The sequence below is a fragment of the Diadema antillarum genome, unplaced genomic scaffold (genome assembly GCF_040938485.1).
Source record: "Diadema antillarum isolate AM-2024a unplaced genomic scaffold, OU_Dant_1.0 scf00000057, whole genome shotgun sequence".
NCBI classification, from domain to species: domain Eukaryota; kingdom Metazoa; phylum Echinodermata; class Echinoidea; order Diadematoida; family Diadematidae; genus Diadema; species Diadema antillarum.
Genome location: NW_027270946.1, coordinates 4,844,448 through 4,869,234, shown reverse-complemented (window position 1 = coordinate 4,869,234; position 24,787 = coordinate 4,844,448). Strand labels below are relative to the sequence as shown.

The 24,787-nt window shown below is 39.9% G+C and overlaps 1 protein-coding gene across 1 annotated transcript in view; it reads right to left on the bottom strand.

Moving 5' to 3' along the window:
* LOC139715865 (PAX-interacting protein 1-like) overlaps nucleotides 1-12,280 on the bottom strand; it is a 29,039-nt gene extending 16,759 nt beyond the window's left edge. Inside the window, exons 1-11 of the mRNA XM_071627399.1 lie at nucleotides 12,093-12,280; nucleotides 9,275-9,412; nucleotides 8,100-8,207; nucleotides 7,789-7,902; nucleotides 6,564-7,265; nucleotides 5,766-5,880; nucleotides 4,432-4,523; nucleotides 3,231-3,326; nucleotides 2,399-2,539; nucleotides 1,116-1,237; nucleotides 309-493 (exon numbers count right to left, since the gene is read on the bottom strand). Coding sequence (XP_071483500.1) covers nucleotides 309-493; nucleotides 1,116-1,237; nucleotides 2,399-2,539; nucleotides 3,231-3,326; nucleotides 4,432-4,523; nucleotides 5,766-5,880; nucleotides 6,564-7,265; nucleotides 7,789-7,902; nucleotides 8,100-8,207; nucleotides 9,275-9,412; nucleotides 12,093-12,188 — 1,909 coding nt within the window. The 5' untranslated portion in view covers nucleotides 12,189-12,280. The remainder of the gene's footprint in view (nucleotides 1-308; nucleotides 494-1,115; nucleotides 1,238-2,398; nucleotides 2,540-3,230; nucleotides 3,327-4,431; nucleotides 4,524-5,765; nucleotides 5,881-6,563; nucleotides 7,266-7,788; nucleotides 7,903-8,099; nucleotides 8,208-9,274; nucleotides 9,413-12,092) is intronic.
* Nucleotides 12,281-24,787: the final 12,507 nt, after the last annotated feature.

The following is a 24,787-nucleotide window of genomic DNA, read 5'->3' as shown; positions in this document are numbered from 1 at the left end:
TAAAGTTCAAAAGACAAAAGTTTTAAAAACAATGGGAGCAACAAAAAGCAACTTTAAGCACACCCACACACACACAGAAAAAAAAAACAAAAAAAAAAAAACGGACACAAACAACATGGAAAGAAAGACATAGACAGATGAAACAGCAAGAGAGGTAAGAATGGGGGCAGTCAGAGAGAGAAGGAAGAACTGTCTGAGGTGAAGAGGAGGCAGGGGTCCTTAGCACATACAAAGCAACAACCAGACAGTATCCATTTGCAAGGACACATACGTGTACATGAACAGTACCAATGCATTTGTACACTCACCCATTAGCTTGGTTGGCCTGAGATGTTCTAGCTTGAACGGGTCGTCCACGTCGAAGATCTGGTACCGGGGCATGACGAAGTTGTGCAGGGCGTCAAAGTTCCCAAGAATGACCTCACTGAGCCACTGGACATTAGTGACCGGCGTCCGCCACTCTTGGGCTTTCTCGTACTTTGCTCCTTCCAGTCTGAGATGTAAAGAGAAGGGGGGGGGGGTTGGAAAAGAACGGGTATTCATATTTTGTGCCCTGGTATAGCATGATGATAAAGCTTTCAAAGTGCCTAATGCACTTGAAACTATTCCAAGTACAGTATGCTATATCATTCAATATGAAATATGCAAAGTGGTTTATAGGATATACTGATGTAGCTTTTAAAGATTAAAAAAATTATCATATTATTACTTACAGTGAGAAAATGATTCTGATAAATATGATGATCATGCGATATTCTGTTTCATAATGACCTGAAATCTGTACCAAGCTGAAAGGAAATGAGTGAATGAATGAATGAGAGAATGCCTTCGGGTCACAACTGCTGCATCCACAAAACCTGATCCACAGATCTTATTAAACTGATAATCCATGTTCTTATTAACAGAACCACAGCCATGTGGCAATAATTGTGGTGACCATGGTAACAAGTTACACTCAAAGCTGATTGGTGGATTTCTGACTGCCACCATATCAAATGCGCTTAGTGTGAAGTACTGCATGTACAAACCTCTATCATGGAAATAGAGGGAGAGAGGGAGAGAGAGCATTGTAAAAGCAGAGAAGGTCAAATCCTTCTTGAACTTTGACCTCTGACCTTTTGCAGATGAGGAGAGTGTTACCCCGGCTGAAGAATCCGGTGTACTTGGCTCCCGTCATTTCGATCATCGTCTTCACGTCGTTCCGCTCCCCGCCCTCAAAGCCAGTCACTGCGATAATCTGTGGGATGCAATTTTATTACAGGGCACTCCTGTTATAACAAAGTTTTCAGGACCGGCTAATGTTTCCTTTCCTTTAATCAAAATTTCATTACAACTGAACAGTAAAGTATATACAGAAATCTAAGGACTGCATTCCTACTTCATTGTGACAAGAAGTTAGTTACAACTAACCATGTTCGTTTTAACTATCTCAAAAAGAGATCAGGTCTGCCAACATTCCCACATCCAAATCAGGGAGATTCCACACAGTAATCAGGGAGATATCTGAGTGTTACGTGCATTTCAATGGGCAAAAATAATTCCCAAATCAGGGAGATTCTAATATTTTCTTATTCAGATATGAACACATTTTGACATTATTTTCAGGGAGAATCCTGCAGAATCAGGGAGACTTGGCAGCTCTGAGACATGCTATAGCATGGGGAAACTGTGTATTGTGAAGGGTGGTCCAACTCGGATATAGTTGGGCATGCTACAGCTTTACATGCAGCACATACGAAGCCAAAGAACGTCAACTGGAGTTGAAGGTTACCCGCAGTTGTTGGCTGTGGTGTACATACTGTATTCACTGATGAGGCAAATCTGTTCTATAGTAGTCATGCACTAGTTGCAGTTTTTAAATGTACCCTTGTTGGAAGCTAATAAAGATCTGTTCAATAGGGCACACCTTCCCATTACACAGTATCCTATCATAAACACTATATAATCGTGTCTCAAACGGGCAAAATGTTTTAGCACATTAGCACTTTATTGTTAATAGTCATTATCAATTATCTAAGTGTGCATATTCTCTAGGTATTGGATCTTGTACAAATGCTTTGGAATGGCAATAATCATTATCATCACTTTTCAAACAAAAGGTTATTTGGCTAGCAATATTTCGCAGTGACACAAGAGCAAATTTGAGGGCTAATTTATGAGAACATATAACATAATCTTTGATCTAGTAGATGCAATATACAGAAAACACGTTAATTATATCTCTTCATCTTGACATTTAATATATCACATTCTATCCCTGTGGTTCTTAATCAAGACCCACTTGCAATATTGACTTTCAAGTCCTGACACTCAACACGATTTGCTCATGAATAAGACGGTGAACATATATATGGTGACATCAGGTGTATAGGACCTAGCAAGCCTATACCAGCCTCACCTGTTCTTTACAGAGCGGTGGCTGGAGTGGGTACGACGGGGCGGGGAAGTGCAGTGCCCTCCACGGTGGAAGCATGGCCTTCTTCTTGAGACAGTCGTTGAGCCAGCTGGCTGTCACACAGCGCTTGCCATCTTTCATCGCCTGACATGAACGGAGAAAACATTCCCACGTTTCTTCAGGGTTTCAGTGAGTAGCAGTTCCCCCACAACAACATTCAAGCACCACTGTGCACACAAGCAATCATTTCAATATTTCTCAAAATATCCTTTTCTATCTATGCCATGTACGTGTAACATCAGACAAGAGACCCAGTGGGTCTAAAGCTCACCTGAGTGTCACAAAATGTTCACCTTTATGTATTCCTGTAGACATTCACCTACAAAGAAGAACACAGCAAACTGGAGGGAGCTTTGTCTGTTTGGACCTTCTATCACACTGGCAATAATGCCTCCTAAGTGTCTATAAAATCTGTCCATACTTTTGTTTGTTTGTCAATATTTTTTTCCTAAATGATGATCAACAATGTTAAAACTGGCCCCAAATTTGGTTCAAACTCTTAGTATGCTTCGACTGTGGATTGTCACAGAAACCACACAGCCTTGTACACACTGCCTCAAAGTCCCAGGCACAGAAAAGGTTAACCCAGCCCCACCCCCCTTCCCCTCATTCATATTAAAACGAAAATCACTGTGAAAAGATGATGCGCCCAGAAAAGAGGATCTTTTTCACAGTTATCAATTTGAATGGAATCCCATTTTCTTTGCTAATTTTTCTACTAGTTATCAATTTTCTTACATAAAAGTACAGAAGGCAAAAAACGGGCAGAACTTACCAGCCTGAAAATGTCTGTTCTCTGCGTGTCGCACAAGACGTGCGTAATCCTGTCCGAATAACACTCGTCCACAATCCCACCATGTTCGACGATCACCTGCAAAAGTTGATACACAGAGGCTTATGCTCAATAACAAGCCCATTTCGGCCATCACATCCAAGACAACACTTTCTAATGTGTGGTTTGTATCTTTTGATTACAATTCATTGTATGATATCTTTTGATTACAATTTATTGTTCGTTGTATTAGGTAATCCGTGACTGACAACGTTTCACCTTTCATATACGTATCTGTACAAATTTTCCATTCTTTTTCCTTTTTATAAGTCTAGTCAAATCTTGTGCAGAGGATAACTCAAAAATTTTTCGACTGTCAACTTCAAACTTACGTCATCTGAGTATCATGTCCTAAGGATGATCGATCTAGTGTACCATTGCAATTAGTCATCCGTGACATTAGATGACATCATCTGAAATCGCGTTCTCAACCATATCTCCTTAACTCTTTATGTGCCACGTTCACATGTCCGGCTCAGTCGACAACGTGCCAACTTCACATATTCTGCTCAACACACAAAGCCGGCAAAACTGATCGATAAATCGCTCATCCCGCGGTACAATGAAAGCGTTTCTCGCGCTGTTGTTCCTCATACATACGGCTTGCATTCTATGTGGTGATTGACTATCAAGCTGTGTTTTGGACTATATTTGTGTGTAAAACTGCAAGTTTCTGTCACGGTTTTATGTGCAAAAGTCATGCCTTTACAGTAATGTAGCAATTAGTTATTCAAAAGACAAATTGAAAATGGATTTGTCATACAATTTATATCAAAGCAAAGTTTGGCATTCCTCTATTTAACTTTGCTTTACTATAATGTCCACCTTAACAGAAATTTGTAAAAGTTATACAAATTGCAAAAGCAAAGCATGACTACCTTCATATCTCAGAATAATGTGGCACACGGGGGGTTTCCACCATGGCACATAAAGAGTTACCGGAATTTATTTGTCATATAATCAAAGTTAAGGACTATGCATACATTCCATCAAATTCATCTGCACAAGGTAAATGGACTCTCATCAATATATATTTTTATTTCCAAATTTACTGAGGATTCCACAAAGGATAAAATTGACGGGAGCTTTTGCTGGGTTAACATCATCATGATTATATCATCATCACCATGGCGATGACCCTTACCTTCCTCCATGTGTCGATGTAGTCCATTCCCACCAGCTGGGTGTACTCAATGATGAGGAAGATGCACCCTAGCAAACAGGAATCTGGTGTCACTGTAACAATACATCAAAGACAAAGTCATTCATGTTTATACAACACCTAAAAAGAAAGCAATTTGGCTATCCGATTGGTCGACTGCCCATAAATGTGACATTCAGTTAAAAGTACCATTGTATGGTGTGGCTGTCAGCCTTGCAATTTTGTTTGAGCAAAAATGACATGACAAATTTCCACTGACTGATGCTTCCCAACAAACGGGAATGTAGTGTCACTGAGACATTGCATTGAAGACAAAGTCATTCATGTCAGAATTGGTAGTTTGGATCAAGATTTCATGAACTTGACCCATTCCTTCCGCAAAACTCTGAGAACCTTCCGTAAATCTCTGAGAAACTTCCTCAATTCTTCAAGAACCTTCAAGGTCCCAAAATAGTGAGATTCTTTTTTGCTCATTGTTAAAGAATAAAGAGGTTGGTAACCGTCCTGTGTGAAAGCAGTCAAGCAGTACATGTGTCTCGTTTTCATGGTCAAATGTGTGTGCCATCGTACAATGCAAAACTATCGATTGGACGTGAGATTATGAACAGAGTGTGCGTTGATAGGCTCCCAAAACTCTTTTGGGTATACATTTTAAAGGCACACAAATGGGGGAAACAAAAGTCAGAATATAGTGAGCTCAGACTTGATTGTTTCATAGGCTTTCCTACAAGTTTTAAAGCAAATCAGCGGACTTATATAGGTAAATAAGACAAAAAAAAAATACACGTGGTTTTGATAGAGAAAGGGAACTGATATTGATAGAAGAAACTCAACTCTTTCGATCGAAGTCATTTTTCTGGTCAGTATTTGAATACACATGAATTTAGGCCATGAATGCAGACACTCTTTGTCTACATTTTGGGAACCTGGTATACCAGGTTCCCGAAAGGAACGGGTAAAGAGATACTGCCAGGGGTGGACTTTGTTTCTGCTACATGACAGATAGACCACTCTAACACAAACACACGTATATCACAACTTTTTTCAACGAAAAATTTCCTACAGACTCCACAAAAGAACAACAGTGGTACAGAACTTTTGCTGCATTCATGCTGTCATGGATGTCAAAGACCTTGCAGTATTTTGAAATCTGAAAAAAAAAGCCTATTCTCTTTGCAGTTACTATCGAAAATATAAAATAATTTGTGGTCACATCGTTTGCGATGAAACTTGGCATGAGAAAGTGTGAAATAAATTGAATTGAATTGAATTGAATTAAAAAAAAGGAATCTGCGACAAGATGAGCAAATGTTTACCACCAGCGGAAGCATCATGGCCACAGTAGTGAATCTCTGGGAGGGGTTGGAGCCCACCATAGATGTCCAATCTGCCCTTGTGACCCCCTGGTCTACCACCAACTGAGTTGAGCACCTGTAGTAAAGAAAATGGGGAAGTGGGGGTCACCATGGGGAGAAAAGTTCTTGAATACCAGGCTGTCTGAATTTCTCACTTCAATTTCAAAGCAAAATAAATTTCCATATTTCAAGGATGTTTCATAGAAATTGTAGTTTGTAAAAGGCTATAATTGTAAGGTAGATTATAATTCATTGTAAATTCATAATAAACAATTTTTGTGGGAATATACTGTACACGCCCAATATTTCAGGAGGTTTTTATTTTCGTGAATTTTGCAAGTCAAGTGCTATTCGCGAAATTAAAGATATGCAAAAATATTGACTCTGATCCCGATGTGAATGTGACATACGAGTGTACATTTCTCTATTCAGTACAGGAATTCAGTACAGGACTCCACGATCGCGAATTTAACCACTCACTAAATTGTCAGGGATTCCCGATTCGTGAAAATTTAGACTCGCAAAATACATGGCATATTCAGTACTCTACTGTGCATAACACAATCACAAATTTAACCATTCTCAAAATCGTCAGGGATTCCCGATTCGCGAAAATCTAGACTCGCGAAATATATGGGGCATACAGTACTCCACTGTGCATAACAATGAAATCAAAATAAGGGAAAGCCAAGCTGTTTATTAGGAATTGTTTTCAGCTACTGCTAGGTCAGTTGTGTAAAGGAGGCAAAAGTAACAAACCTGGGATATTCTTCTCTTGTCTGCGGGTGTTCCAGTCATGGAAGGGAGAAACTCCGCCTTGTTGGTGATGTTGCGTAGCAGACGATTCTTGGTGCTGGCTTCAGCAGCCGGGGGCATGCTGGGGGGTTCCGGCTGGCTGGGCGTCGTTCCCGTTCCGTGCTTGTGTTTCTTCTTATCCTTCTTCTTCTTCTCCTTCTTGTGCTTCTTCTTCTTCTTCTTCTCCTTCTTGTGCTTCTTCTCCTTGGCCTTGTGCGACGGCGTCGGGGTGCTGAGGCCGGCGCTGGACGTCGTGCCGCCGAACGACTCGCTGAAGCTGCCCGCCGATTGACTGAACGTCGACGAGGTGGCCGTGTTGCTAGACGGCGGAGCATCGCGGGCCGGCTCCGGGAGAGCAGATATGTCCGGCAGGGGCATCAAATCGTCTGCCCATGGAAGTTTGAGTTTTGGTCGCACCCCTTTCTCCTTCTTGTCCTTCGCGGCTTGCTCCGTCGCCGAAAACGACTCCCCCTCTTCTTCCGCTGCCGCTTCCTTCATCTCAAAGTTCGTGTTGAGGGCGCTATCAACGACCGTCTTGTCGATGATATAACGCGGATGGTAAGGTCGCTCCTCCTCAATCCGCTTTGCCTGAATGGATTCCAGGATCCACTCTGGGCTGACGATCTTGATTTCGCCGTCATGCTGTGCAGCACACTCGTACTTTGCCTGGAGGAAATTTGATCAGCAAATTTAGAGCCTATTGAATCAAAGGTAATCTACGATTACGTACATGCCTTTTGACTTGTGTGCTGATTCATGATACCCTCAACATCACTTCAATACAGAGCAAGGCTCAACAAAATGACACATTTGCTTAAAAACTTTGTTAAAATTGCAACTCTGTATATGATCTGTCATTTTTATATACAGTATCGAGGAAACATTCATTTCTGGTGGCAACATGAAAAGCACTCACTTCACTGTTTAGTTTCTTCTCTTTGTATTATAACAACCCCTTACCGGCTTTGTTTGTTGCAATGCAAGTAAAGATCAAACAATGGGATGGCAGGTACTTCCCATTCCATGTTTAACTCTTACATTGCTTTCTTCTTTAGTGATCACAGATGTTTGGAAACCGATTGTCTAGGAACAGACATAACTTAACCCTCTTCACCCCCTCCCCATCCCTAGGACTGAGAAACATTGTGGAAAAAAAAGGTTTTGCAGATGAATCGTACGCAAAGCTCACCCCTTCACACTTGGCCGTTACGAGATGGGTGCACTCCTTGCTCAGGTTCGCCCGGCACGTTCCCCCAAAGAAGGTCACCATGGCCCACAATGCATTGCGGTCTGAAGCTTGGAGCTGGGAGAAGGAGGCAAAACACGGATACTTGCACAGAACTGAAATAATAATTGTAATATTAAGTATACATCATTGAATACAACACACTGGGACATCATGTATGGACAGCAACATGAAGACAGAGAGAAAATTCAACATTTTCACTTTGCAAGCTAATGAAGGACCATTTGACTCTATAAAAATGACGCTATACTCACCTGTGAAAAGCAAGCTACCACCTTGCTGAAGAGGCGACTTGATTCTGGAGCGAAGGCCTTTCCAGGAAGGAGGACTTTACAGTGGATGGACATTGACACCCATTGTGGCTGGAATATCAGGATTGTAATATATGTTGTTTGGAAAAAAAGAAAATAAAAGAAAAAAACTCTAGTACCAGTAATAATAGTCACAATCATAATAACAAGATTAATAAGATAATAACAATTATAACAATAACACTACACATACTCCCATGATTCATTTTGATTACTATATTTTTTATAAGCTCTTATTTTTTGGAAGGTTTACAGCTGCACTTTTCACGAATCCTGTGAATCACAGTTGGATCGTGAATTTAACAACATGCGAAAATGTCTCGATGCTCTTGGATGATAGTGCACTTATGCCAGCGTCGGCATCAGGTCGCGAAAACAACATCTTACAAAAATGACCTCCTCAGTCACGAAAATATCTGTATGCGAAAGTAACAGTGTACATATGCATACAGTAAATGCTCAAGGCGCTTCATGACATTGCACAAAAAACAAAATGATATGATAATAATAATGACAATATTTAATGATTATAATAACAATACAAATATTACTAAATATAAATCTAATTTCTCAAGTTAACTTAATATCATCCACTTTCTGGTGCATTTCATGTTTGCCTTGATTATCAGTAGGCCTACACTCATCTATGAACTTTTTAAAATGGAGAAATAGAAGGAGAATGATGAATAACAAGTAAGCCTGTGTGTATTTTGCGAGATATTCAGAAACCACTCTATGAGATAAGCATGCAATTCTAAGGGGAATCAAAAGTTTATTTGATGAAAATCGGTTTTGAAATGACTGAGATATCCAAAAACAAGGTGAAACAAAGAGATCCAAATAAAAGGCATGGCCTGTCGCCTTTTATTAATCATCTTTTTTTTTTGATATCTCAGCCATTTGAAAACCAATTTTCATCAAATAAATGTTGAATCCTTCTTAAAATTACATGCTCTTTCATATTTCATAAGAGGTTTCTCATTATCTCACTTATAGGAATGTTCAAAACATTAATCCCCACCTCAACCAGTAGGCCTACTGTACAGTCCCTTTAAGAGAGAGAGTTTTGATCACCCCCCCCCCCCCCCCCCCCCCCACCCATGACACACACTACTCACCGAAATGACCGGAACCTCAAAGAGGTCTCTGGCCTCGCTGACCTCCGGGTGGTCTTCATCCTGAGCGATGACGTGAGTGACCCGGTCAGTCAGGTAGGACTCCTCCCTGGCCCCGCCCTTTTCAAGCAGTTCAGTGATCTGGAGAGACAATTTGATTGAAGCACGAAGGATGATATTTAAAAGATGATTGTATCTAAGCACAAAGAATGATTAATTTCACACAACTGTTGTGCTGTTCACTTGTTTAAATACTGCATGTCTGATAAATGGGTCTGTGTGTGTCTGGTAGGCATTATAGGATCAACATTAAGTCAATAGTGGTCGTGTTTACTCGTAGGTACACTTGTAGTATGACAATGCAGTGAAGGGTGCACAATGGAGTTCTACCCTAACATTAGAGAAGTATGGGCAACCATGTCAGGTAAATTTTCTCTTCTATGTTACACACAAACTATCCAGTTCCTAAAAAGGCGTTGTTTACACATGTGTGGTAGATGGTCAAAGACAGGGCGGTCAGGGGCCACGGAAAATGGGGGGGGGGGGCTGTAACCCTCCCCCCGCCTCCACTTTTGATTTTGTAAAAAAAAAGGGGGGGGGGGATCATAACACCCATGAATTTGAATTTCCCCAAGATTCCGCCCTGAGTGTGTGTGTGTGTGTGTGTGTGTGTGTGTGTGTGGGGGGGGGGGCTTGACCTTGAACCCCCCCCCCCTCCACACACACACACACACACACACACAGACACACTGGAAAATGTTCCGCGGCCCCTGAAAGACATACACCTGTCGAGTTGTCTGGCTGTAACGACTTAGCTGCCCGCTGCATATCAAAATTATCTAGAAACTTTATACGACTAAATTACAGCAATTCCCATATTGGCACTGCCAAGCCCACCCACTGCACTACTTGTAACCACTAGACTATGTCACGTACGTGATTACTTTAAAATAATGTACACTTTCTTCCAATGTAACAGTTAACACTACAAGCAATGGCACTGCGATGCCTGCTGGGAGCGAAGCTGGATAGCTTCTCGATCTCTTGAGTTTTGTAGTACTTTGTACGTCTGTAAACAAAGTAAAGTAGAAATATGATTAAACATCGAACATCGACTAGAGGAGAACACAGCCAGCGCCAGCAGCCAGCCTGCGCCGCCGGGCGCGCCTGCTGAACAGCGAGTTTGAATAGAAACACCACAGGCAAAATTATAATTCAGTCCGGGAAACCCGCTCATGAGGACCGCCCCCGCGTACGAGGATGGTCCCTCCTCATGAGGACCTCCCCCCGCCTCATGAGGCCCCCCGGGGAACGCCTCATGAGGCCCCCCATTCACTTCTTATTCATCTCACATCTGACGTATAAATTGTCGCAACTTTGCACAGTGATTTTTTGTTACACACACATGTCCACTATCCATGATGAAAAGAAGAAAAAATCCTGTCTGTTTTTTTTTTTTTTAATCGAGTTTTAATCACCCGATGCAGAGCGCCCATCAAAACACGGGCGCCAGCGCGTTCGCACAATGCAAGACTGCCGCACCTAGCGGCCTGATCCGACTAAATATTTTCGATGCATTTTTCTGCGGCTCTCACCTCTCCGCGCACGAATCAGCCTCGTGAAGCTGAAGTCTGACATCTTTTTACACAAATTCGTAATGAGAAAAATTAAATCAGTACTAACCTGATCTTGTCCATATATTCCAAATTACTATTCCACACTGATAGAGTAGGTGGGTAGATGACATACTCCAGTTTGTTAGCAAAATAATCACTTTGTAGGTATGACGAGTTCACTTTCTTCGTCAATTCCGCCCACGACTCCGCCGTTTGGGCGCTTTTTCTGGAATCATCCCGCGACGCGACGTACGTCCCATCACATCACGCATCCAGCACATACTAAGTACCAGACTGGTATGTGCTGGATGCGTGATGTGATGGGACGTACGTCGCGTCGCGGGATGATTCCAGAGAAAGCGCCCAAACGGTAAGCGGGCGGCGGAATCGTGGGCGGAATTGACGAAGAAAGTGAACTCGTCATACCTACAAAGTGATTATTTTGCTAACAAACTGGAGTATGTCATCTACCCACCTACTCTATCAGTGTGGAATAGTAATTTGGAATATATGGACAAGATCAGGTTAGTACTGATTTAATTTTTCTCGTTACGAATTTGTGTAAAAAGATGTCAGACTTCAGCTTCACGAGGCTAATTCGTGCGCGGAGAGGTGAGAGCCGCAGAAAAAAGCATCGAAAATATCTAGTCGGACCAGGCCGCTAGGTGCGGCAGTCTTGCATTGTGCGAACGCGCTGGCGCCCGTGTTTTGATGGGCGCTCTGCATCGGGTGATTAAAACTCGATTTAAAAAAAAAAAAAGACAGGATTTTTTCTTCTTTTCATCATGGATAGTGGACATGTGTGTGTAACAAAAAATCACCGTGCAAAGGTGCGACAATTTATACGTCAGATGTGAGATGAATAAGAAGTGAATGGGGGGCCTCATGAGGCGGGGGGAGGTCCTCATGAGGAGGGACCATCCTCGTACGCGGGGGCGGTCCTCATGAGCGGGTTTCCCGGACTGAATTACATGTTTTGTAGCAGGTATTCTACACAGTTCTTCCTTTTAGTGTACAGCTCGTAGATCAAATTGTAATAGCTAGACTCTAGGTAAGTTCTACTTAGCTTTAAATAGGCCTACATTGTATCTAGATGGGGTTCTATACAATTTAAACTTTACTGTATATTGTACTGGAAGTCAACGTTCGATCCAATCACACATGTACTAACACAAAATACAACATATGGGACTGCCCAGTCTTACCTCATCGGGAACTGTGCCAATTGGATAGTAATTGACCTCCTTGAAGAACCCCTCTGGGACATCTGGTTTTTCATCCTTCTCCTCTTGTTCTCCCATCGTTCTGAAAACGCTAATAACCCTTCAAAACTCACATTTTTACAGATATTCAACTCCTCACATTAATCTCTGTTCGCGCGTCTTGACGCTACCACAGCAAAGGTTGAAGTTCATCCGGAAGTGGCTTACTCAATACAGCGCAGCTGCTGCATAGGCAGTGTGTGTTGCGAAAAGTAATCCAAAAAGTAGTACGGCGGGGCCTTGTAAATTAGACCATTATTATTGTAGACGCTCCATGTTTGTTTGTTTGTTTTTGTTTGTTGTTTGTTTGTTTGTTTGTTTGTTTGTTTTTTCAGCTGAGCTCCAAAAAGAGCAGAACCGCATGTGTGCATGCTGGTTGTGTTAAAAAAAGGTATGTACACTGACGAAAAAAAAAAAATCAATTCAATTCAGTTTATTGAAAATCCGATAATGTCACAGTAATGAATTAACATGAAGCAAACAAATCTCCTTTGTGTCCGCTTTTCTTTTCTTTTCTCTTTTCTTTCCCAAAGCGTCCTGATAATGACTTTATCTTGACATTTTGCCTTTTTCTTGTACCGGTAAATTCGCATTATATGTCGTATAGGGCCTACGGCCATAATGACATGCCTGAAATGTAGTCCCACAAAGTGCATGTTATTTAAAAAAGAAAAAAAAAAAGAAAAAAAAAAGATGCCTCTCAAAGGCGCACTTTTTTAGGCCCAATGCTTTTTTTATGTTGCAGCTTGAGCGCGCAAACTGCAACATAAAAAACATTACAGAAGCATACCAAATGAATTTCCTCTCTCTCTCTCTCTCTCTCTCTCTCTCGCTCTCTCCTGTTCAACCCTTTCTTTTCTTTATCTTTCTTTCGTGTTGCTTTGTCAGCGGTTAACACATGCAGGTCAATAAAAAAATAAAAAATAAAATGTTATTGTTCCAAAAAGTAAGACCCCCTTTTTTTAATCGATATTTCCATTGGCAATGATCTGACATGTTTAAAGTCATTATTTATCTGTTTTGCTTTGTTCTTTCTTTCCTGTTTTGTTTTGTAAGTAATATTGTTGATTCCTTGTATTTTGTTGAACTTTGTTGAAGCGCTTTGAGCGTGGAAAAGGCGCTATAAGTAAGATTTGTCAAACAGAAGTTCTAGCTAAATCATTTTATTGATCTAACACAAGTTGTTTCCTTTTAATGTTTTTTTTTCCTCAGTTATCGAAGTAATTTTTACTTTGCGACTCCATTTTTTTTTACAAGTTAATACCAAACACAGACACTGCATCAAATAACAAAATAACGATGATTATAGTAAAAGGAATCCTTTATTATAATCCGAAGATGAATAGAAGGTGCGTATGTGTTATAGGCCCTACTAACGAAGCTTTGGAATTATTTGAGTTTATTATGCCACCTCGTGAAAAAAAAGCTGTTTTGCAGCAAGGACGTGAAATGATACACGTATAACAAAAAGTAATAAAAGATAGAAATGACACAATGAAGAGAATGCAACTTCAAAGATAGAAATAACGATTACAAATGAAAAAAAAAATGACGGGAATTTGAAGAATCTGAGCTACACGGCTACGTGATGTAACTAGGGTATAAGTTTTTGTGTAAATATGGGGCTAAAAAAACTTAAACGGTTTGATAAATAAATGATTCAAATGAATGAAGCAATTATATTATGATTTACAAATATTTTCCTTACGCAGTTTAAGTTTTAGTTAGTTTTATTTACTCCACTGGCAGAAATGAATTCATTACAGCAAGTCAAAAGTGTCTACATCAGAATAATCACGGGAACCTATTAAGTAACTAAAAGAAATAATCTTACAGTATAGGCCTAAATAACAAGTACATGAACGGCCTATACAGGATATAAGCTAAAATGCATTTTGTTGTGTCGGTACAGGTAGAGGGGATAATAATGTTACAATGAAGCATTTGAAAAACAGTTTATGAGAAGGATGACATCTTTATCATTGAGCTCCTGATAGCTATATTCCCAAAAACTTTTGTGTGTGGAATGATTTTTTCCCCGCATTCATTACGCCGTTATCATAAAGCATGTTTATCAAAGTTCGACAATTTCTGAAATATACCATGATGTGAACCCGTGTCTTTAAAGGACAAGTTCACCTTCATAAACATAAGGATTGAGAGAATGTAGCAATATTAGTAGAACACATCATTGAAAGTTTGAGGAAAATCAGACAATCCGTTCAAAAGTTATGAATTTTTGAAGTTTTTGTGCAGTACCCGCTGGATAAGAAGACTACTGCAGTGTATGAATAACTTAGATGTCACATGCGTACAACAATATAAGGAAAATATAAAGAGAATTTCACAAAATTCCGTCTTTTGAAAAAAGTACACATTCCCCTGACTCGTTACCGATAAATGTTATGGGTAATATTATTCCTCCTGCCTTTAGAAAGAGGCAAGTCAATTACTCTTTTATTATGCGAATAAAGTGAAAATATGTTGAATTTTCTTTTATATTTTCTTTATACTGTTGTACGCATATGACTCACAAGCTGTAGTAGTCTCCTCATCCAGCGGTTCCAACACAAAAATTTAAACAATTCATAACTTTTGCATCGATTGTCCAATTTTCCTCAAACTTTCACTGATGTGTTCTACTAATATTGTTGCGTTTTCTCAATCCTTATGTTTATGAAGGTGAACTTGTCCTTTAACAAGGGAATTTCAGTGCAAGAAAAATATTATGCAGTTAACCACATCCGGGAATTCCATAAATAGCTTCGTCACCAAGTGAAGAGGCTGGTGAATTTAGGTCATCCACCATTTTGGGCACGGCTGGTACCAAATTCACCTGTTTCTACCCGGAAACAGGATGCATTCTTGGGAGAAAGTCCGCCGCCTTGTTCTACGTTCTCGTATGAAGTAACTTCCGGGGTGGATACAGTTTGCCGACTGTTCTCATGGTAGCCAGGGGTAAAACAGCATGGGCACGGAATCAGTCGCCTAGCAACCGTCGCGTGAGGAGCGCATCCCTTTAAACTTTTAAACTCCTCTCTTTGACCAGAGAAGTACAGAGGGATCTGTGAGTTACGTATGTGTCTCCAACACGCGGGACATCTTTTTCATGTCCTACAGATATCCAAAATGTTTCCTTTCTTATAGAGGAAACGCCAGGAAAACGCACACAAAATGTATTTTTAGTTTTGTTTGGTTTCGTTTATTTCTGCATTTTCTTTCTCCAAATACAATAACAAATGAAAACAAAGTGCCCAGAGTATGCAAAAAAAAAGAAAAAAAAAAGAAGAGAGTTTACTGTACAAATCAATATAAGAAATATCAATTTCATAACAGCATCAGTCTGTAATGACATATGAGTCAAAGCAACATTATCAAGGCATACTGTATTCATGTATTACGTTTACTTAGGAACCCTATGTATTACGTATGTATTACTTATGTATTACGTATATTTATATATTATGTATACGTATGTATTACGTCTGTCATGAAATTGGAGAAAAAATGAATATCAAATCATTGTACATTACTCAGCAATTTTCAGCGAGGAGTTAACCCTATGTGTTAGACCTCTTTTGTAAGATCGACGTTTGGGGTTATAGCGCTATGATTATACGTCTTACGCTCAGTTAAGCCTACTCTGATGTAGGAACCTATAAGATTACAAATACCACTTGCTTAGTTGTATTTAGGTGACATGACATTTGCCCCTGCGACAATTCTCCGGTCTTTTCTTTTCTTTTCTTTAAGGACGTAGGGTAAGTTTGATGTGATGATTAGGATTATAGGGTAAGGGTTATGTTTGAGGGTAGCATTTATGTTTGGCTTAGCGTGCAGATATTTCATGGGAGCATTGTCGCAGGAGTATATTTTTAGATAAACCGGTTTTACCAGCAATGTCAGTTTGAACAAATTGTATGACATGATGATCATAAGGAAATAGAAATTATGATGTGAAAAACGAGTCAAGAGTAATGCCTTAATTAGTATGAATGGACAGAGTTTCAACGCTAACAAAAATTAGCACGTTTCTCCTCCACCCAAATTTATGTGTGTTAGTAATCAGTAAATATCTATCCATATTATTAATAATCTCTTTCCCTCTCTCCTACAGGAAAAAAATGACTGTGCATGACTTTGCATCACAAATGACTGTGCATCACAAATATGTATCAATGTATGAATATATTATGTGATATTACTGAAAATAATTTTGATTTATGTATGAAATTGTGTTGGAAGAAAAATAAATCAAACAAACAAATTTATATTCATACATAATAGGTGTGATTACATAACTGTATATGGAAATAGTACTGTGTGTGCTTATGATACGTTTGTATGAGATACACACACACACACACACACACACACACACACACACACACACACACACATAGATTGGCATTCATTAGAATTGGTGATTACTTTTTTGTACGTTTCGTTTTTGTATGTAAATGACATGTAATATTATGTTTATTTTATACATACACATATATATATATATATATATATATATATATATATATATATATATATTGTGGCGGCCCCCTCTTGCTTCTACTCTGTCATCAACGTCGTTGTTCTCCTCGTTCATCATTATTGGAGGTTCGGAAGTGTAGATTATACCATCTTTGGCTAGTGTTGTATCATGTTCTATCTTGTGTTGTCGTTTGTCAGGATTCATCATGTGATCAGGCCGAGTGTAAGATTATTAAGTCCCGAGCGGAAAGACTTTAACTAATCTTTGAAGCTAATTCACGCAATATGACAGGGGGCACTATCCACCAAATGAATAAGTTCGTTTCGATCAAAGTATATGATCTTGATGCATAGAGGTACTTCGCTACTCAGTACTTATAAATTGGACTGTGTTATCTAAGTGTATACTTCAACGAAAGTGATTTATACTAGTTCGAATTGAATTAGTATAAATCCAATAACAAACTTGAGTATGGGACACAAAAATAATCATTCAAGGTTTGTGACTAAGATTTCAGTTTCAACACAAAAACAAAAATGTACACTTTATTCACAGAATATACAACATATGTAATGCGCCACTGTTACAAATCAAACTTATATCTTTATATAAGCCCGGAAGTTTATAATTGATATAATATTAGCCCAGAGGAATTATTGAGTAAACTTGATAGAGTTTCTAAGAGAAGCCGAACTTAGCCAAGAAAATGAATACACTAAATGGCGAAATCTTTATAAGTCTCTATTGGGGGAAAGTTCTGGCATCTAATATTTATGGAGTGGACTTCAGAGTTTTATCCGGCGTCTCGTGTAGCATTCCGGCGTCTATTCATCGGAGCATTCCGGCGTCTAATATCTGTAAGTTCCTATAGTACCACGTCTTCTTGGATTTTTCCGACGTCTAAGTCCGAGGAGTTATAACATCTTCTATTAGGGACCATTCATCTGGTAAAGTATGGGGGGGGGGGGGGTTAACTCTTAGCTATTTTCATAGTTTCCCATCTTAGTCATCTTAGTCATCTAAGAGCGTACATTGGTATTGGTCTTCCACGTCTCTAGAGAGTTCTTCTAGTTCCGGCGTCTCTCCCCGCTCTGCTGAGCTGCCTAAAATTTTACGGTATTTATATACCTTATGCGGACGTTGGAGAGAGCACTCCTACGCGGACGCGGAGTCCGTACGTACTACGCGTAGAATTGGCAGTGTGAACTAAAATGTGTTTCTTTGACTACCAAAACTTCTTAATATTAAAAACCGGAATAGCCTATGCTGCTTACACATACATCAAAGGGAAGAGAAAAACATTCTTTCTCAGCTTATTACTATAATTATTCCAAAAAATTTTCAAATTCAAACTGTAAGGCCAATAACGAGGAAATTTCCCCGAACCTCACTACCGTACAATGCGCGTCAATACATGCCTCTAATACATAGCTATACACGGGCTTACAACCGATCCGTCATAACATGTCTTAATTCATAGAATTGAAATAACTGTGCGTTAATCCAATCAAAGACTTCCATGGAATTATCATTTATGTCGGTAACCAGATACTTCCCTCAGTGTAGGCCCCTATAAGATGAAATTTAAACAATAACATGAGTTTTAATATTCTAGGTTTTGGATACGGCAGGTCAACCTCTGCTTTCATGCATAAAACTTCGCACTGTACAGTCTACGCGCACTGTCCGCTATAGGACGCGCGTAATGTGTAATGCGTAAACGACTACTACGTAAACTCTGTCATTTCAAGGTTACTTCCGAAGGAGAAACACGTACTTTTCTAGCGGCTCCGTTATTCTAAGGAAATGTCAAACCGTTAAACACATGGATCTATCATGAAGGGAATTTCCTGATAATACCTCACAACGAAGTTTCCACCTCTATAACAATAATTATCAAAGTTATCGACGTGAAATCTAATGGAGCCTATAAAAGTCTATTCATCAACAATGACAACAACTGGATACATTGACTATAGTGTCAACACTGGTAAGTGATACCTAACGATAATCGCTAAGTTTCAGAGAATATTTCAAGTAAGACATAATAATGATAAATCGATCAATGTCATCTATTGTTGTAATAATAGATGCCACTATACCTTGTCTGAAGTAGTGTTATGCTTCCTGGATCGCCAAGGCAAATTGAAGTTCTTTGACACTGACGTTCATACACTCTAGTAGCTAAACGTAGTAAGGTTGGAGATAAGTATAAGTATGAGCAGTTAAGCAGACGATAAGGAAATGTAAGGAGGTAAAATTTACGTCATAATAGATTCCAAGAGAAGCTAGTCTCCCTCCCTAACCTATTGTACCATAGGGTAGTTACAATATATATATTATATTATGTATATGATTATGTATAACATAGACACACAACTATAGAGGAGTGCTTCTTGCTCGATTTTATTATAAAGATGAAGACCAGAGTATGCCCTCTACGGAGCTGGAAAACATTCATCTTTTGCTTAAAATACACGCACTATTTAACATGCACGGGGTAGGTCTTCACTCACTCAATCCAACAAAATGGACGAATAAAAAAAAAAAAATCTTTGTACAATTTTCTTTTCTTTATTTCACTGACACATTCATCCACTTGTCACGTGGGCATTCGCTGTTTAATGAATCATTGTTATTTACACATACATATTGTGTGAGCAAGCGAAATCTTTTATGAACATTATAGTGAGACATTTAGCAATTGGTCTAAATTTAGTTGGTGTTAAAAATCTGTAATACTTCTGTAGAATCTGTTCTGGAAATAAGTTGGAATAGAAAGAAAGGATTTTTGTGATTTTACACACTTTACCTTATTCCTCCATTCCTTTCAAATATCCTTAACTTGATTTGTTTTATTTTTAATTGCGACCTTGCGTTTCCTCTAAAAGTTTATCTTCCCTCTTGTTGTTTTCCTCTCATTGATTGACATCGACAACTTTTTTTTCTTTTTTTTAACAGAACTTTCCCGGGTCAAACTGATATATAAATTATATTATTATTATATTGAAGGGACATTTTCGCATACCCCCCTCCCCGGATATTCACGCGCATTCAGCACACGAACAGGGATTAAAATGACACTCTCTTTTTTATGGACATCAGATGATAGTTTGACCCGTCTCTTAAAAGGCACGGATAATGATGAAAGTATTAACCCCTAGTATTATTTCAATAACTTTTATCAAGATTTGTGGATTGTCTTCCGACGTTTTCTCTCTTCACTTTCATCAAGCTGACGTCATGAACCGACGTAATGTTCTCACCAAGAGAGGGCGACATAGGGACTTTGGTCGTCAAAAGTGATGAAAAAAACGTTTTGAAAATAGTGTGCTATGTTTCTCACGTTTCCGAATTACACATGATAGTGATCTTTATCATTGGAAACTGTAGTCGAACCAAATTAGAGCATTTGTTAGTTGTTTCCTTCCCCTTCTTTGAATATAGCTGGATCACCAATATTCAGCTCCACGAGATGGTCTTCTAAGCTGATTACCAAAATCCTTGCTATTTTTTGGATGTCGAAATTGGACAGTCAAGTTCTCGTGAAAAAAGAAAGAAAAAAGAAAAGAGAAGCAGATTTTGAAAAGTAAATTTGACACTTTCTTTTTTTACCAAGAAAGAGCCATATCTCTGAATTTCAAGTGTTAATATACAAAGACTTCCTGGATGGACAGGAGGAACCCCGAGGGCTTCCTATAGCTTATTTTGTGCCCCCTCCCCCGGGCAAATTAATACATGCAGCCATGCGTCTCCCTTATACTTTTTTTTTTTTTTTTTTTTGCGAGGGTTTAATTTTCACGAATTTCGCGATTTACTGTTGGACCGCGAATTCAAGAATACGCCAAATGTCCGTTACCTCCTCTGTCGCGATCGAGCAGTACGCGAAAATAACATCTTACTAGGTCTACCATAACAACTGGCACCATACTATCGCTTCGCTCCCTCGAAAAGGTCCATTATTTCCAATTTTGACCCCAATAGAAACCCAAGTTACGGGTCTGTGAGCGCCTGGGTGCATTGTGATTGTGTGTGAGTGCGTTTGTGTTATCTCTGTATACTTGCTATAGCAAGTGTCTGGACGAATTCGTAAAAACATATCTGACTGCTAACTGCTTCTTAATCTGTATAACTTTTTTTTTTGTAGGTAAGATTAATGATTATTAATGGAATCATCATCCAGAAGAATTTGGGAAGATGGTCTCCTTTCCAGACGCTGGAGTACCCTGCAAGAATGAGACGAAAGAACGGACGAGTAATTTTTTTTTTTCAAAAATGACACAAATAGACACATATTATTTAATCAAGATATAATCAAGGTACAGTATATCAAGAAACTCGTGACTGTTTATGTGGATAAAGGTTAGCCCGTGGAAAAGTATCAACTGTAAGGTGCCACCTTTTTCATCTTACCGTCGATCTTTCGTTTTAAAGTGAAAATTCAAAGAGAACAATCACTTGGCAGAAATATGCCATGTTAATAAATGGATTACTTTCCAATGGAGTTATAGCGACTTTTAGAAGCAAGCTCTTCATATGTTATTTATATACATATAAACGTTCGCCTAGGAAAACAGTTACACCTTGGAACCTATGCATTGTCTGTACCACACGAAGCCTGTTTTTCTTGCTGATTCCATTCAGTGACGTCACAAATATCAGTCGTGTTCGGCGAGTTTCGGTATCACTGGCGTAGCCAGGGGGGGGGGGGGGGGGGCGATGGGGGCGGTCGCCCCCCCCCCCCCCCCCCCTAAGATTTGGACCGGGGATTTGGGAGGCGGAAAAAAAAATGCGTGTATATTGTATGCATGCACATGAAGCGGGTCTCCTTTTGAACCTTTCATCAAATAAGATATTTTTTGAATATTTCACTCAAAGTGTGCACCAGATCGTTGAATTTCAATTCAAAATATGCAAAATTTCTCGTGCTTGGGAGGGGGTATCCCCCTCCCAAACCCTCCCCCTCTGTGCCTCTTTCCCTAGCTTAGTACACTTGTTAGATTTAAAAAAAAAATATGAATAATTCTGAGTGCACAAGACTTATCACTTATATTCCGAAAAACTCAAGGTTCCCTCATGTATAAGGGGAATTTCCCCTTTTAATCGACCCTTTCCTCCCTCAGTCCCCCCGCCCCATCAGTTTTTTTTTTTTGATTTCCCAAATGTTGGTTCCATCAAATATGCGTATACGAGATATCTCAATTTCAACCTTAAAAAGGCAAAAGCTCCATCGGAAGAGAAGGGTGGAGATAACACTCGCCCACGCCTTCTCCCTGCTCGCCCGCCCCTCCCCCCCCCCCCTTCCGCCATGCATAGAAAAAGACTGTGGCTATACCCAGATCGCTTTATTTCAATTCTAAAAACGCAAAAACTCCGCGAGCGGGAGGGGGAATCCCCCTTCCCCTAAGCTCTACCTCACTAGACTTTATACATACAGATGGTGTACATTCGGAATAAGAGCTAAATTCCGTGATTTCACTTCGATGAATAAGTATTGCACCAAAAATTTACACATGATCGCTGAATTTCAGGTCTGAAAACGCAAAATCACCTTCGTGTGGGAGGGGATATGCCCCTATCTACACCCTGTGCTTTTTCTGTTTGATTGCTGAACAGACAGCGTTCATGATATTCAGTGTAAGAATTGTTTAATACAAGAAGATTATTTAAATGATACCATTTTATAGGCAAATTGTTCAATAATAATCTACACTAAAATATACTGCAACCTTAAACAAGTGGGACTGTTTCACGTCGATAAAACGCGCAAAAACATGCATCAAATTGCACCATTTGCAACATCAAAATGCAAAAAGTTCTCACCATGGGAGGGGGGAAACCCCCCTCCCACACCCTCCCCTCCCCCTTCGCTCGCTCCGCTCGCTCGGGTTCAGTCGCGTTCATGATATTCAGTGAAAAGAATTAATACAAGAAGATTATTTAAATGATACCATTTTATAGGCAAATTGTTCAATGATAACCTACATCAAAATAAACTGCTACCTTAAACAAGTGTTACTGTTTCACGTCGATAAAACGCGCAAAAACATGCATCAAATTGCACCATTTGCAACGTCAAAATGCAAAAAGTTCTCACCGTGGGAGGGGGGTCACCCCCTCCCACGCCCTCCCCCCCCCCCCCCCCCCCCATCGCTCGCTCCGCTCGCTCGGGTTCAGTCGCGTTCATGATATTCAGTGAAAAGAATTAATACAAGAAAGGGCTTTTTACATTTGTATAATTTTGCTTAGCCCCGGACCAACGGTGGGGCTAAGGGGGGGCCTTAGCCCCACCGTTGGTACGGGACTATCCTTAGCCCATTTTCTGTTTACACTCGTTTTTGCCAAAGTGGGCTAGCCCCACCGATAGTACGGTACTATCTGGCCCTGCAAAATAGCAGGGGTTAGCACCGCAATTGCGGTGCCAAGCAAGTGAGTGTAAACAGAACGAAAAAATAATCCTGGGCTAAGCGACGGAGACGAAGTCCGACCCTCACTGACCAATCAGAAACGAGGTAATCAAGTGCTGCCGGTGCGTGCGTGTACGTGTACAGTACACAGCGTAATCATGAATATTCATGTGGTTTGGAAAGTCCGGGGCCAAGAAATACGAGTGTAAAAAGGTCAGTTTTCTCCTTAGCCCCGGACAAGAGATAGTACGGGACTAATTGGCGAGTGTAAAAAGCTGAAAAATTGGTACGGGACTAACGATAGTCCTGGGTCAGAGAAAGTCCGGGGTTAAGAAACACAAGTGTAAAAAGCCCTGAAGTGTATTTAAATCATACCATATTATAGGCAAATTGTTCAATGATAACTTACATCAAAATATACTGCAACCTTAAACAAGTGGGACTGTTTCAACTCGTTAAAACACGCAAAAACATGCATCAAATTGCACCATTTGCAACATCAAAATGCAAAAAGTTCTAACCGTGGGAGGGGGGACACCCCCCTCCCACACTCTCCCCTCCCCCCTCTCTCGCTCCGCTCACTCGGGTTCAGTCGCGTTCATAATATTCAGTGAGGAGAATTAATACAATAAGTTTATTTAAATTATACCATTTTATAGGCAAATTGTTCAATAATAATCTACATCAAAATAAACTGCTACCTTAAACGAGTGGGACTTTCACGTCGATAAAACGCGCAAAAACATGCATCAAATTGCACCATTTACAACATCAAAATGCAAAAAGTTCACCCCCCTCCCACACTCTCCCCTCCCCCCTCTCTCGCTCCGCTCACTCGGGTTCAGTCGCGTTCATAATATTCAGTGAGGAGAATTAATACAATAAGTTTATTTAAATTATACCATTTTATAGGCAAATTGTTCAATAATAATCTACATCAAAATAAACTGCTACCTTAAACGAGTGGGACTTTCACGTCGATAAAACGCGCAAAAACATGCATCAAATTGCACCATTTACAACATCAAAATGCAAAAAGTTCTTACCGTGGGAGGGGGGACACCCCCCTCCCACACCCTCCCCTCCCCCCTCGCTCGCTCCGCTCGCTCGGGTTCAGTCGCGTTCATGATATTCAGTGAAGAGAATTAATACAAGAAGTTTATTTAAATTATACCATTTTATAGGCAAATTGTTCAATGATAATCTACATCAAAATAAACTGCTACCTTAAACAAGTGGAACTGTTTCACGTCGATAAAACACGCAAAAACATGCATCAAATTGCACCATTTATAACATCAAAATGCAAAAAGTTCTCACCGTGGCAGTGGGGACACCCCCCTCCCACACCCTCCCCCCCCCCCCCCCTCGCTCGCTCCGCTCGCTCGGGCTCGGTCGCTTCGCTCCCTCGCACACTAACCGCCCCCCCTAAGATGAAATCCTGGCTACGCCGATGTTCGGTATAGGTTTTCAAAATAGAAAGGAAAATGGCATTCTCCTCGGTTATGTTGCACGTGACTTTTCCGTAAGATCGGGAATTGTAATAATTGGGGCTTTATTTAAAACTCTCTTTGCAATTTCATTAAATATCATTGATGTTTGATATATTTTAATGCACAGTATTGATGGTGAGTTCATTGTTTTAATTGTGATATGTTTCAAAAGTAAAGAACGGTTACAACATTGTCTATACTTGACACGTCCATTCTTTAAAAAAAGAAACTCATTAATTGTTTCCACCACTC